We start from the raw sequence: 13825 nt of genomic DNA, 5'->3' as shown, positions 1-13825 counted from the left end.
GAAGGAAGGGCATGAATAGTTCCCAGATATGAGCCTAAGTGTAGATGAAGAAAACATGACTCTTACACAAACGCCCTCTTCTTAAACAATCAAAATGTGAGTCGTCTTAAGATGAAAGTACTGTTTCAAGAGAATCACCTTCTACCTTCCTCTCAAAAGCAAAGAATTTGAAAAATCACAAACTTCGTGCTAGCTTCTTAGACTGCTTTTCTTTTTCTTTTTGTTTGGTTGTGTTTTAATTGTTGCAGCTCGGCAGATGCTGTTTTCTTTATTGCCGTGGTTTAAGTACTAACAATCAGTTGGGGGGTGGTGAATGTGAAAAACTAACCTTCTATGTTTGTTTTCCCTTTTGAACCTTTTAGCAGAGTCTCCTTGGAGGTGACATGGATATGGGCAACCCAGGAACCCTGTCGCCCACCAAACCTGGTTCCCAGTATTATCAGTATTCTAGCAATAACCCCCGAAGGAGGCCTCTTCACAGTAGTGCCCTGGGTAAGGTATTCCTCTGTTTGAATGCCTGAGTGATTAGTAGTAGTCTTTTTCTTTCTTCTTCTCTTTTTTGATGCCATCCTTCTCACCCTATTCTCACCCCACCCCCCAAAACCATAAAATTTTGCTCAAATGTCAGGCTCGTGACCACCCCTCCCCAGTAGTACATTGGATGGGTATGTTAACAACTTCTAGTAGCAAGAGAACTATTTTGGTGTATGCTTATTTCTTGTTTTCTCTTGGCTGCCCATATAAGGAAACTTAAAAAAAAAAATCAAAGCTTAAAAAAAGTTAAATATCTTGATTTTTATGAAAAAGGCAGAATTCGATTTCTGCCAGAATAAAATATGATAGCAGTACTGACATTTTGCTAAGGTAATGATTTAAGAAAATCTGGTCTAATCTAAATGGCTTCGTGGTTTAATCTGTTTTAGTTAGGGAAATAGGCATTCGGGGACCTCACAGCCTCTTCATTTTCTTTCAGAGGTGCAGACAAAGAAAGTTCGAAAAGTTCCTCCAGGTTTGCCATCTTCAGTAAGTACTGCTTGTTTCTGCTTTGTATATTGTTTTATTTTGTTCTGTTTTGTATTGATGCAAGGGAGATAGGAGCAAATGAGGTTCCATGCGCCAGAGCAGCGTGTTTATCTAGACTGGGGATGAGGTAGGAATGACCTGCACGTCCAGCCACCTGACCCACGTTGGAGTGATTAATTGTGTATCCTGGAAGACTGGGTGGTTGTGTTGATATTCAGCAGTTTAAGCTCTGAAGAGAGCCTTGAAAAGGTGCCTGAAGTTCGAGGAGTTTTACCTGTACAGGGCTTTCAAGAGAATGAGTATTAGTTTCATGTGTTGGTTAAATTCTTTGTCGGTATTATGATGATTTATGGATTTGCATGCGAAAGGAGATTTGTGGAGAGGATTTAGGAAAAATTTACATGGGTTTCAGCCCAGAGTGCAGAGAGAATGTCTCTATTTTCTAGAGAGGTTACTGAATAAATGCTGCAAAGGTAGCTGCATCAGTAGCCATTTGTGTCTGGAATACCAGGTGACAACTAGAAGAATCCAGCTGTAACCAAGAGCATTCTGGGTCTTTTTACTACCTGGAGCTATACTCAGGCGTTGGTGAGGTCCCTCCAGGCTCCAGCGTAGCAAAAGTTGGTTGTGATCCCAACTAAATGCGATATCTTATTTTCAATTCTTATGTATATTTTCAAATCTGAGTTCCTACATGATTTTATTTAATTTTCTTTAAAACCAGTCTTTGCCTAAGTAAGTAGGCAAATTGCTTTGAGTAATTTCCTCCTTACATAGAACAAGAATATGAGTCTCCCCCCTTCTTGTTTCCTCCTTCCCTTCTTCTTTTTTCCTTTCTTCCTTCCTTCCTGTAAATATATATATATGTATATATATATATACATATATATACATATATATATATATAGAGAGAGAGAGAGATACATAGTTTTGATTTAATTTAATTTAATTCTGTGTTCTGTAGGGCACTAGTATTCTTTGAAAAGAATGCTCATAAGCCTTATTGCAAGTTCTTCTCCTCTAAAATAAAATGGTATTCGGGTTTCTGAAAATATATTACCAATTGATGCTCGCATATTAGTTTTACTTCATTTTTAATAAATTAGGAGAATAATAGGTTTTGCAAATGTGCTAAGATTAGATTAACCCAAACACCTGTGTATTTGACTTGCTTTCAGTTCAGCTCATCCAAAAAATTATTAAGTGAATATATCAGAGTGAGTCTTATCAGGAAAAAAACACAAATTTTGTATGCTGATTATCATAGACTTGGTAGTGTTGAAGAAGCATCACAAAATTATCCATAAATACAGAAAAATATTGTGTAAATAAAACTGCCAATTGTGTATAAAATAATCACTTTGGACTACCAATAAGTCACTTAAAAATGTACTGAGTGGTTTATTCTTTAAATTTCTGTGCTGTATTAAAATTGACCAATATCCCTTCAGGTTTTTCTAAGCATATTTTAAGCTTGAAGTTGGTGGTGGATTTAATGTAGATGAAACTTTAGCTTTTAATAGCTTTTATGACAACCTCAAATGATACAGTCTTCACAGCTGTTGACATTTAAAACATGCCTGCACCTAATACGGACAGTATTGAATACAATAAGTGGACCTTCAGATGTCCTGAAATGATGGAATAGTTGCGTGCTGTTAAAGCCATGTAAAACTTGAAGCTATAGAACCTTATTTATGCCTCATAGCCAAACAAACTTTGTTTTTTCCAGTGCTAAAATTATGCAGAAATCTACCCAATTTCTAAGGAGTGTTTTGGTGTGGCCTTAGATATTATCTGTCTGCTTAATCATTGTCAATAATAATCTCTCCTACTTCACTGTAAGTTTTTTAAGTATTTTCCTAGAGTTAACTGGCCGCTATAGAAAATTTCACGGATACAGTTTTTTCTTTGCCATTTTGACAGTTTGTGTGTTTTTGATATGTTGTCCATGTTGAGAAATAAAAAGGTATCTTTCCTTTCTTCGCAGTAGATCTAGAATTGGAAATTTTGTTTGCATTATTTAATTTTTGGCTTTTGATGGTCAGTTTAAGATTTACTCTTCTTAGAGAATTTATCTTGGCTAAATGTTTTAATGGCCCTAAGGAACATTCTCATAAGTAGAGCCTGTTTTTTTAAAGACAAGGAGGAAAATTCAGTTGAAATGGATATTTTATCCTTGTGATTTTTTTGACTTTTCTTTTTTTAAGCAAGAAGAGTAACCAAGTTTGGTCGATTTCAGAATCCAATCATCTATTTATTGTCATTACTTTAAAAAAAAATCTCTGCTCTGTTTTAATAGCAATAATGTGACTTAGTTTATATTAGCTTCGTTGCATGCATTGGATTGCTTATTACTTATAACAAGATCCATGTGCCTTCCCACTGCACGAAATATATATTTTAATTTGATCTAAAGAGATGGTCCGCAATAGTCACTGTAACACGTTTGCTCCGGTATTTTTAGACCTCTGCCATGTTTTTTTTTCTTTTTTTAAGCTCAAATTAATATATACCTGGTAAGATATTTCTAAAACTTGCTTCGGTATGTATGAATAGTTTTCTTACAAATAATAAGAAACTGGGGATAGTAAAAGGTTTCTTTTCAAGTGATTATGACTAGCTAAAGACATTTATATGTTTTCTTCAATACATATTTACCGTGATAAATAGTAATAAATCTGTCACAATCTGTGGTGTGAACTCACTTTTTTTTTTTCTTTTTGAAATGGGCCCTTTCTCCTCCTTGACATAAAAGAAAGAAAATTTAAACTGTAACATCTGTAATGAGATATTATTTATGACCTTACTAGAGTACAGAGGCTGGACCTCTTTTGTCGCCATTAGGCTGGATCTTCACAGGAAATGAGAGCAAGGCTTGTCTGGCCCTGTTTTTGAAAATACTGCAGCATCTGTGGGAGAGAGGAAACATAAGCCTGGCCCAACATCACGCCATGGATCTGGCAGGATCCTTGAATGTGTTTGGGCTGTGCACTGCATCTAGAGACCTCAAGTCACTGAAGAAGCATGACAGTGATAGGATGGCGGAAGAACCATCCTGAGGGGTCGCCTTGCACAGGCGCAATAGAGGGAAGGAATTCTGTCCCTCTGGACCACAGAGGCCTGTACTTAGGGCTAGGGTGATGTTTCTTTAAAGGCAAGGCTGTGTGAAATGACAACTAATTGCCCACAAGAGCCCTGCTGAGTACTGCAGAACATTTTTGTGTTCTCTGTTCAGATGGGTGGTACGTTCTTCTTTTCAGGCACCTACCAGTTTCTTGTAACCCTCATCTTTTGATGAGAGTTTAATAATAAAGCTTTATTTTTTGTTGATGTTGGAATTTATTTCACCACTCTCTGATTTCTTGGATCTGCACATGAACTTCTTGTTTGATTTCTACATTTTGGTTTCCTTTTTTAAATCGTATATCTTAAACTTGATATTTTTTGATTTTACTGCTCTTCCATCATAGTTTCTATCTTTGTATAGCCTAATAGTCACACCTATTGAATCGTGAATTCATACAGAGAGAAATATACCCATTAAATCACATTTTGGGGGGACAAGGATCCATAATTCTTAGAAATTTACATGGAAGCATTAAAATCTAGAAAGCAAAAAATTTTCACCTTATGTCATTCTAAAATGTTTTTTCCAAACACACATAAAAAACTCAAAGACATGGTCTTTTAGAGACTTTATTGTGCCCACCAATATGGAAACACATAAAACTACCCTCTTCTTATAACTTGAATGCATGAAATGATATACATTTAACCAGAAACTGTTAACAACTGCAACCATTCTACTTGGAATGCTGATGAAAATTTGTCTTCAATTCCAATCGAGCTTTAAAACTTTAATGACAGTGTCACTGTCTTCCCCAGTTGGAATCCCTGGAACTTCAGATTTCTCTAGAAATAAGAAGTTTTATCTTTAGAAATAGTTTATGACCTGTCTTATCACCAGTGATTTTTCCAAACTGAACTTTTCAGTAAAGTCTATTTTTTATGTTAAATTGACTTTTTTTTTTTCCTTTGTGTGTTGTTTTCTAAATCAGGAAGATCTGGCAAACTTTGTATTAAGTGATCAGGAATAATTCTGGACACATGGATCCTAAGGACAACAATCTCTACAATAGTAACACTTCTAAAATAAGATTTGGGCACTCCCAGAAAATTTTAGAGATGAGTTAATCTTTAGATGGACTTGAAAAATACAAGTTCAATGTATATGAGATACCAGGTTTACCAGTTTTCTTAAAGAAGAATTCTTAAAGAACATAAAATCTTAATGTTTAAATGAGTTTTCGTTTTTTGGTTTTTTGGTTTTTGGTTTTTGGTTTTGGTTTTGGTTTTGGTTTTTACAGAAGAGATTGTTAGGAAAATATCAGGGAAAGTTGGATAATGCTGATGGCATTAAGTGATCCGTGTGTTTTACATTATATAAAAAACCTTCATATGTGAAGGTAGCAAAAATGATCTTGAGTTCATACCTTAAAAAATTTTTAGGAAGGAAATGTTTTTTCTCAAATGCTTGAGGAAATCAAAATTTAAAAGAGAAGTTGGTAATTGTTTATTTCCTTCCTAGAGGCTCAGAAATTATATGTTTGAAAAGTCAGTACTTAAAATATATAATTTCCCCCATCACTTTGAAAGTGATCATATATCACAGTGATGCTATTTCATGTCAGCAAAATTTTAACTTGAGTGATAATGCAACTTACATTAAACTAAAATATATATTAATTTTAAAATGAACTAAGTGTCAGCGACCTGGACTCCTTCCTTTGTAGGAAATTCTAGAGTAACCAATTATGTGATAATGTATAAAAGGAGGGGCTTATCAAGGTTCATTCTTGGGGAGGTAGATCCTTTGTGAAAAGTATAACTATAGGTGTTTACATTACAATATTTGGTTAACTCGTAATAGTTAACTTTAAACTTAGGGTGCCCATTCTCCAATTAAAAATATTGAAATATGAAGTTTGGATATTAAACTTATGCTTACTAGTTATAAAAATGTATAGACAGAAAAAAGATGAAGTATAATGCAATTAAATCATCCCCAGTAGGACGGAAGTATTATTCACACAATTTACACAGAATATGTAACCTGACGCCAGGCAACACCTTGAAGGTTGAGAAAATATTCGTCATAGAGAGCGTATATTTTTGTGCAGTTAATACCGAATTTACTAAACCAGAAGCTTCAGAAGTTCAGCATAGACATTCTTTCTTTGAAAACTAATCCTATCCTCTGCATTGCAGTTTGCAGTTAGAGGCTATGGAGGTTATGCTTTTTGTGAATTGCCGCTTATGAAACATAGGAGAATCTCTATATTTAAGTTTTTATTGGAGGCTCTTACTCTATTAAGAATATTTCAAAAGGCATATGAAATTCACACACATTTACAACATCTGTACCATTAGGCATTCCAGCCTCTCAGGAGTTTGCTATAAGATTTCTGTATTTTTGTTTGGAATTTTGGAATAATGAGATCTCTCTTCCATCCTCCTCTCTGCTGGGAAACCTACTCCTGCTCCCCTTAAAAAGATGACTTCTGGTATGTGTATTTTAAATATAAAGTGAGAAGAAATGTAAGGGAGAAGAAAAACACAAAAGTTAACTCTAGAGGAAAGGTTTGCATATTTGTGAGCTCTTTAGGGATTATCTTTACCACGAAAAGGATTTATGTGTCAAACACTCAATTGAGAAGAAACCACCTAGATTCCTCCTCAATAGAGATGCCTGCCTGGCCCCTTTTGTCTGATTATTCTACTGAGCAAGCTCTTCTGAGGTGGTGTGCATGATATATATTCCCCCCACCCCATGTGTATTTTTATTTTAAACCAAGTTTTCAAAATTTCACCTGCTGAGATTTATCAGGACTTTTGTTAAGGTTTCCACAACTCTAACAATAGCATTTAGTGTAAAACTGGCCTCATTCGTTGAGAAAGGAGAAATACATTTCAGGAAACTGTTATTTGGAACCTATTTTATCACTTTCACTGAAGAGTATATTTTGGTGCGAAGTCTTGGACTCTGTCTGACTGGTTTAATTATTAAGAAATCGAAGAAGCTGCCGGAAGGCTGCTTTACCTAAAGAGAATTGTAACAGGCCTGCATACATTTTGAAATTATAAAAACTTGTTTCACAGTGTGTGGCTTGACTGTGAATTTATTTTGTGTTTGTGGAATAATATAAATGCTTGGCTTAATATTTGGTTGGAGACCATTTTTTTAAACTTTTTCCATTTCATTGACTGATCTGTTCATTTTATTGTCTAACATGGTGGAATTTTCTCGTTTTTTTCCCCCAGTCACTGATAATTTCTGTGTTTTCAAGGCGTGTTTTCCAGATTTCAAACAATTCTGAAGTTTTTGTTTGAAAGTCATAAATCAAAGTCAGATAAAACTTGGAGGGCTAAGTAAGATCCTCTCAGAATATGTAGCAATAATCCTAAAAGGAATGAAGAGTCTCTTCAAAAATAGCAAAGTTGTATTTTCTTAAGGCAGATTAAATTCTGTCAGGCTGTTGACAGACACTTGCTTTGTTTTGTTTTTTAAATAAATTGCACTGAATTCTTAAACTGAACATAAAGTCACATTTCAAAGCAATAGCATGAGATTCTCAGGCTTGATCTTCACTGTCCCAGAGTGTATTTGTGTACAGGGGTGTGCTCATTTTAAAGGAATAAGGGCTTTTGTAAAATGCAGTGCAAAATTTGTAGTTTTAAATACTCAATTATTTTATCTCAAAACAGTAGCATGTGAATGATACCGACTTCTTTTTTTTTTTTCTTTCTTTCTTTTTCTTTTTTTTCCCCCCGGTAGTTGCAGCTGTTGTGTAGGTGCTTAGCTCTTTGAGTTTTATGCTTTGCTTGAGCTTATACTCCCTCTTCAGAGAAATTAAGGTAGTGCAGAAGAGTCTGCATTTTGTAGAATTTCAAGGTTGACAAAAGGATGTGAGTTTCAGTGAGAAGTACAGATTTCAATTCTGAAGGAATGTGCAAATTCATTTTTGAAAAGAACATTTTAAGAATTTTATTTAAGTCGCTTAGCGACAGCCCCTATTATCTGTCTGGTCTAACTTTGTCATCTGCGGAATTAATCATAAATACGCTCCTGAGGTTGAAACTTGATACATAAGTGATTCCTTCTAGAGTAATCCGAAGAGGACCTGTGCGTGTATTAAATGCCACTATATTTATTTGGAGTATTCAGTGGAACAGAATAATAGGGGCATTTCTTAGTGAAGCCCCTTGGTAGCAAAGTGTAAAGAAATGTCTTGGTGTTGCCGCTGTGCATCAGCAGTGTTTTCAACGATAGTGATTAAAAGGCATTTCCTTTGTGAAACATGGACTCCTATTAGAAAGGCTTAGTGTTCTCAAAAAATGACCCCTGTGGTATATTCCTCACACACATACAAAAACTGTCACTGTTACCACTTGCTGTTACCATCTAGGGATTTTTTTTTTTTCCTGGAGAAAATGCCGTTTTGGAGCAATTACTTTGATATCATCCGAGAAAGAGCGCCTGTCTGCAGCAGCTTCATCATCCCCAGCCTATATCATTCTAAATATGCCTCCTGGATTATACTTACAATAATATTGTAATGGCTTTCATTCTACCGATTGGCAAAGTCTATCATTTATATCATTAGCTGCCACGAGAAAGCAGTTTCAAGTAGGGTCGCTGATTCTTAGCGTTAACGTTTGCAAGTAACCCCGTTTGGGGAATTCACTCGTTTCACAGGTGCTCAGGTGTGTTAACCTAGGGTACAATAATATTTTCTGGCTTGCTCATTACGAAACAAACTTGAAGTACAAAATAATTCAATAATAAGCAGAGTATGAAAACTGGGGTTTTATTGTAGCAAAGTCTGATAACTTGAGATGTTAGCAGATGAGATAAAAAATAAAATTTGTCTAAGGGTACAGTGGTAGTCAACTCATTTCTCCAAACTACTGAAGCTGAAGTTTCAAAAGAATGTTCTTGGCCTGGCAATTAAGACCTGTTGATTCAGTTTGAAATTTTTAAGCCATTAAGCTAAATAGAAAATGAATCTGTTTCTGTAACTAGTGTACTGTTTGAAAGTATTGTTATATAATAAAAAGGTACAAATTCTGCCATTTGATACTAAGGCATCTGCTTCACGAGTGAAATTTTATTACCAGAACCTGTGGGTTCCTCATATAGTGCCTTGATAGGAATTTTATTTTTAGATGTATACAGCGCATTGCCACACATATCATCTGGAGTTTAATTGCTAGGGATGGGCAAGAGAAAATGGAATTAGGCATTTTTATTATGGGCAGATACAGCTGGAATTATGAAATTCAAGTCCCAGTAAGTCATTATTCTATAAACCATGCTATTTTGTTTTCCCTTTAATAAATTACACCAACAACCTAGCTGTTAAGTGGAACTCCATCATGACAAACTGGGAGCATCCAGGTGGGAGGGAAAGACAGCATTTTCAGAAGTTTTCATTCATTCATTCATTTTTTTCTTCATTTATACTTATTCAAAGCATATTGTTCAGCTAACCTAAAAACCAGACACACCAAATGACATTGTGCGTTTCCTCCTCTTCTGTGTACCCTTTATTTAAATCGTGAAGCTTCACAGCTAAGGTCCTTCCTGTTTAAGGAAGTTCTCAGTGTTGCATCACTTACATCCCCAGTTGGTGGGGATGGCCTTACATTTTAAAGAGCATAAAGTCTGGCCTTTTGAGAAGGTTGTGCATTCAAAGACCCAAATAACACACGCAGTGAAACACAGGAACCTCTTGTCCTTTAGGCTTATTTTAGAGATGCTGAGTCCCCTTACTCACCTTGAAATGGGTAAGGATCTTTTGCACATACATCTTTTTTTTTTTTTTTTTTTTTTTTTTTTTTTTTTGGTCCCATACAGGCTAAATTCACTGCCCTGCATGTTTCTTTCAAATATATTTCCAGTGAATGACTATAGTAATAAAAGTGGTGTGGTGGGATGGACATAACGCTGCACTAGAATTAAAGAGATCTCTCTAATTAAATGTGTGGTATCCTCTATTTCCTCACATAGTGGCCCTAGTTGGGTCACACATCTATTTCATGGTCTACAAAGGAGGTATAAATAGCACCTTCTTCATGAGATGATGTTGATATACTAATAACAATAACAAACCTGAACATAGTATTTATTCTGTGCCAGGAACTGAGTACTTTGCATCTAATGAATCACTTACTCCTACAAAATCCTATGAGATGGGATGTCCTACTCTTTATTCATGGCTAAACAAACAGAGACACAGAGGGGTGATGACACACACCTGAGGTCACACAGCTAATAAATGGCAGAGCTGGGGTTGAGACCTGGGAAGTCTGTCTGCCAGGTTTCTGTGTCCTTAATCATGATGCCGTGCTCCCCCTGGCTATTCAGAGTATTTGGTAGAACAAAAATCTCTACAATCTGATTGTTGTTTACTTAGCAAGTATTTGCCAACCTGGAATAAATTAAGTATTCAGAATTTTCATCTCACTGTAGAATGACCCTCAGTACCTCTAAGTGGTACACTGGTTTTTACGCACAGCTTCTGCTCAGCCAGATCCCTTAGAAAGTCTAGACCGTTCAGTATAGCATTTCTGTAACAGAGACAGGATGATCTAATGGTTAAGAGCATGGAAGCTGATCATCTGGGTTTTTAGTTGGCTGTGCCACTTACTAGCTACGTGGCCTTGGGCACATGATGTAGTATCCTTGAATTATTTTCTGAAAAATGGGCAAAATATACATACCTCCTAAGGATATTGTGATAAATAAATAAAGGACAAAACATATATAATGTGCTCTGCATAATCCTGACACATTGTAAACATCTAAGAAATGATAACTTCTAAGGACAGTAATAAACCCCCTCAATGTTAGCATCAGCAAGAAGGTAAATACCTTTCTTCGGGCACTTGAGAGAAACTTCACCTGTAGTTTACTGGAGTAGTTGGGTACAGAGCAGAAACTAAGACCAGGGTCTCAACTGCACGTAGAAGAATTCTACCTAATGGAGGTCGCTTGCCTTGTCTGAAATGATGAAATACCGCAAGCACTTTCTGTAGGTCTTTGTTCCTTGCAATAGTGTCTCTATCAGGCCGAGACACCTAGTCAGCTGTTTGAATCATTCGACTTACGCTCCGCAAAGTTTGCCTTGGAAGTATGTACTCCATCTTTTTTTCTTTTGAAATGGGACATCAGGCCAAGATGACAGAGCTCCTCATAATATGATTCCCTCTGCCAGTAATTTGTTTATGCCGAAGTCAGCCCTGCCTCTAAGCGACAAGGAGATACAGGCTTTTTCTTTCATCTTCTATCGGTCTTACTCTGTAATTGGCCAGAAGCAGGTCAAGGAGCAGGGTAGGCCTAGGGTTTTTACTTCATCTGGCAAGACGGAGATGTGTTGAGCAGGTGGGACTGTGTGGCACTTTGTTTCTCTTCTAAAGTAAAACAGAGTTTGATTTGATTAGGACTGTTGAGGTAAATTTCTAACATTCAACAGGACTATTTAGACAGATGTTTTAGGGTAAAGTCAAAGAATTGCTGGATTCTGGCCTTTGCCACATTGTCATGTGTTTTTTTCTCAGTGCCGTTGCTGAATTCGTAAAAGAAAATTTGTTTTTGCGTGTCAGCTAAGGGAAACTTAGAACGGTTTTTTACAAGGGCTGATTAGTGAACTCTTGAATTTCAAGAAAAAAACATCTGCCAAAGAGGGTGGGGCAAAGAGAGCATGGTCTCCACCTTCCACCACGAATGATTCTTCCCAGCCAATTTTCATTTACAGAAAAACCAGGCAGCACATCAGACTCCTCGGGAAAGGTCCTTCTGGCCGGACCTCTTCCTCGCGTCCCGGAACGGGGACGGACGCTTCGGTTCACAGAGACAGACTCTTTCTCTGGGAAACCGGATCGATCCGATGGAGCCACCCCTCATTCGTAATCATTGCCACCTTGTGGATTACAAAGGATATTGGTTTTCATCAGACTTCCATTTCAATTTGGCTTTTTTATGGCAAGTACACGTTGGCAGTGGATTGCTGTGTTCCTCACCAAAAGGATCCTCGTTTGCTCAACAACACCTCACTTCTCCACTCACAGTTCATTTATGATTCTGATGAGAGTGTTTTTTCAGGAAACACACATTTCACTTTTTGACCTAGGAGCATCTGTTAGAATTTTTTTTTAATACTACTTTGGCATTCTGAAAGTGTTAATGTCTTTCATATCTGTTTAATGCTATTTAGGGATATTTATGATCACCTCTTGGTTACTCAGGGTAAAGTGTGTCGCAATTTTTTTTAAACAGACAGGAAAGCATTCACATGAGGAAACAGATTGCTTTAAACATGTGCTTCCTGTGACAGTAAAAAGAACAAATTAGATTTAACACTGTGTAATGAATGCATAAATGTGTACATTTAAGCTTTTAAGAGCTTTATGTTCAGTTCTGGTCACAACAAAAATTGAGTCACCTGTAAAAATTAAAGCTGCCTGGGTTGCTCTCAGATTCCTAAAATGCCCAGAAATTGAGATCCACACCTGATGATGCCTCATTGGAATCATAAAAAGAATGATATGTTAATGCTGGAGGGAATGAGAACGGTCCAGGGCACATGGAAAGGTTAAACCAGGTTAGAGTTTGATTCTATACACTCAGCAAAGAAATCAGAATGTTTCGGAGAACAGGGAGGTGAGTAGGATTTTACCACCATCTTCCTCTCTGTCTGGGAATCAAGGAAAAAATCCCATTCTTCTGAACCCCAAATATTCCTCTCTTTCATGAAAAAAAAAAAAAGGAAAAGAAAATCTGATGTTTACTTACTAGCGGCTGCTAAGATTTAATTACATAAGAAAAAGACTCCTTTTCTTATGTAATTCAGTTTGTGCTCATGTATGCTGGCTGGCAGGGAGTGAATAGAATATGAGTTAATATTTCCAGTTAGGCGCGAGTGCTGAATTGGAGGGCATGAATCCTCTCCCCATAAGAGTCTCTCCTCCTCCTCGCCATTTCTGTCTGAGCCCTGCGGATGGTGTGTTTCCTTCCCTTGTGCTTTCAAAGCTAAGGATTTGTGGCACGCTCCCCATCCCTCTGGCCAAGGAAGGCCAGGACAGAGTCCCTCAGGGGAGGGCACATAGTTTGGGGACATCTGACTCTCTCATATCACATACTGAGGTACTAATATCAAAACAGACTGCTTGTCGTTGCACGGTGGGGCAGTGCTTTTTTTGGCTGCCGTGGTCGAAATGAAATGGGCAAGCTGTAGTCCGCTTGGCATCAGATTGGGCTAAGGGAAGCTGGGAGATCAGAGTCAGACTGTGAATGCAAGTAACAGCCAATGGTTAACTTCCTTTTTGTGTGTCACTTGGCAGCAAGGAGACTGATGGCGATTTTCTTTTCTTTTCTTTTTCTTTCTTTCTTTTCTTTCATTTTTTTTTTTTTTTTTTTTTTTTTTAACGTGGGTAAGAGTTCAGTGCCCTGGGAAGAGCCGTAGACGCTGTCACGGTGCTTCCTCACACAGTTGAGTTGCGTTGATTTCTTGAGGCCAGTACAAGTGTTCCAAGCGCCAGCTCCCGGAACTGTGTACAGGGCCGCTGGACTTCGGATGAGGAAGGTAATCAGATGAGAGGTGATCCACACAGAACCTCACTGCTGATCTCCAGGAAGTCTTAGGGAAATCAGACTCTTGCAGAAGGCAGCGGAGCCAAAGGATAATATATGCACTTGACTGGATACTCCCTTGTATGCAGACACCCAAAGATATTTTTA

General features: G+C 37.1%; 1 protein-coding gene across 9 annotated transcripts in view; it reads left to right on the top strand.

Annotated features, from left to right (window-relative positions):
* Positions 1-13825, top strand: part of TCF4 (transcription factor 4) — a 349712-nt gene that overhangs the window by 227050 nt on the left and 108837 nt on the right. For all 9 annotated transcript variants that reach the window (XM_042911451.1, XM_042911449.1, XM_042911450.1 and 6 more), the window contains 2 exons: positions 363-492; positions 974-1023. In XM_042911451.1, the coding sequence (XP_042767385.1) occupies positions 363-492; positions 974-1023 (180 nt within the window). The remainder of the gene's footprint in view (positions 1-362; positions 493-973; positions 1024-13825) is intronic.

The sequence above is a fragment of the Panthera leo genome, chromosome D3 (assembly GCF_018350215.1).
Source record: "Panthera leo isolate Ple1 chromosome D3, P.leo_Ple1_pat1.1, whole genome shotgun sequence".
NCBI lineage: Eukaryota > Metazoa > Chordata > Mammalia > Carnivora > Felidae > Panthera > Panthera leo.
Note: the sequence above shows the minus strand (reverse complement) of the source record. Positions and strands in the feature narration are given on the sequence as shown.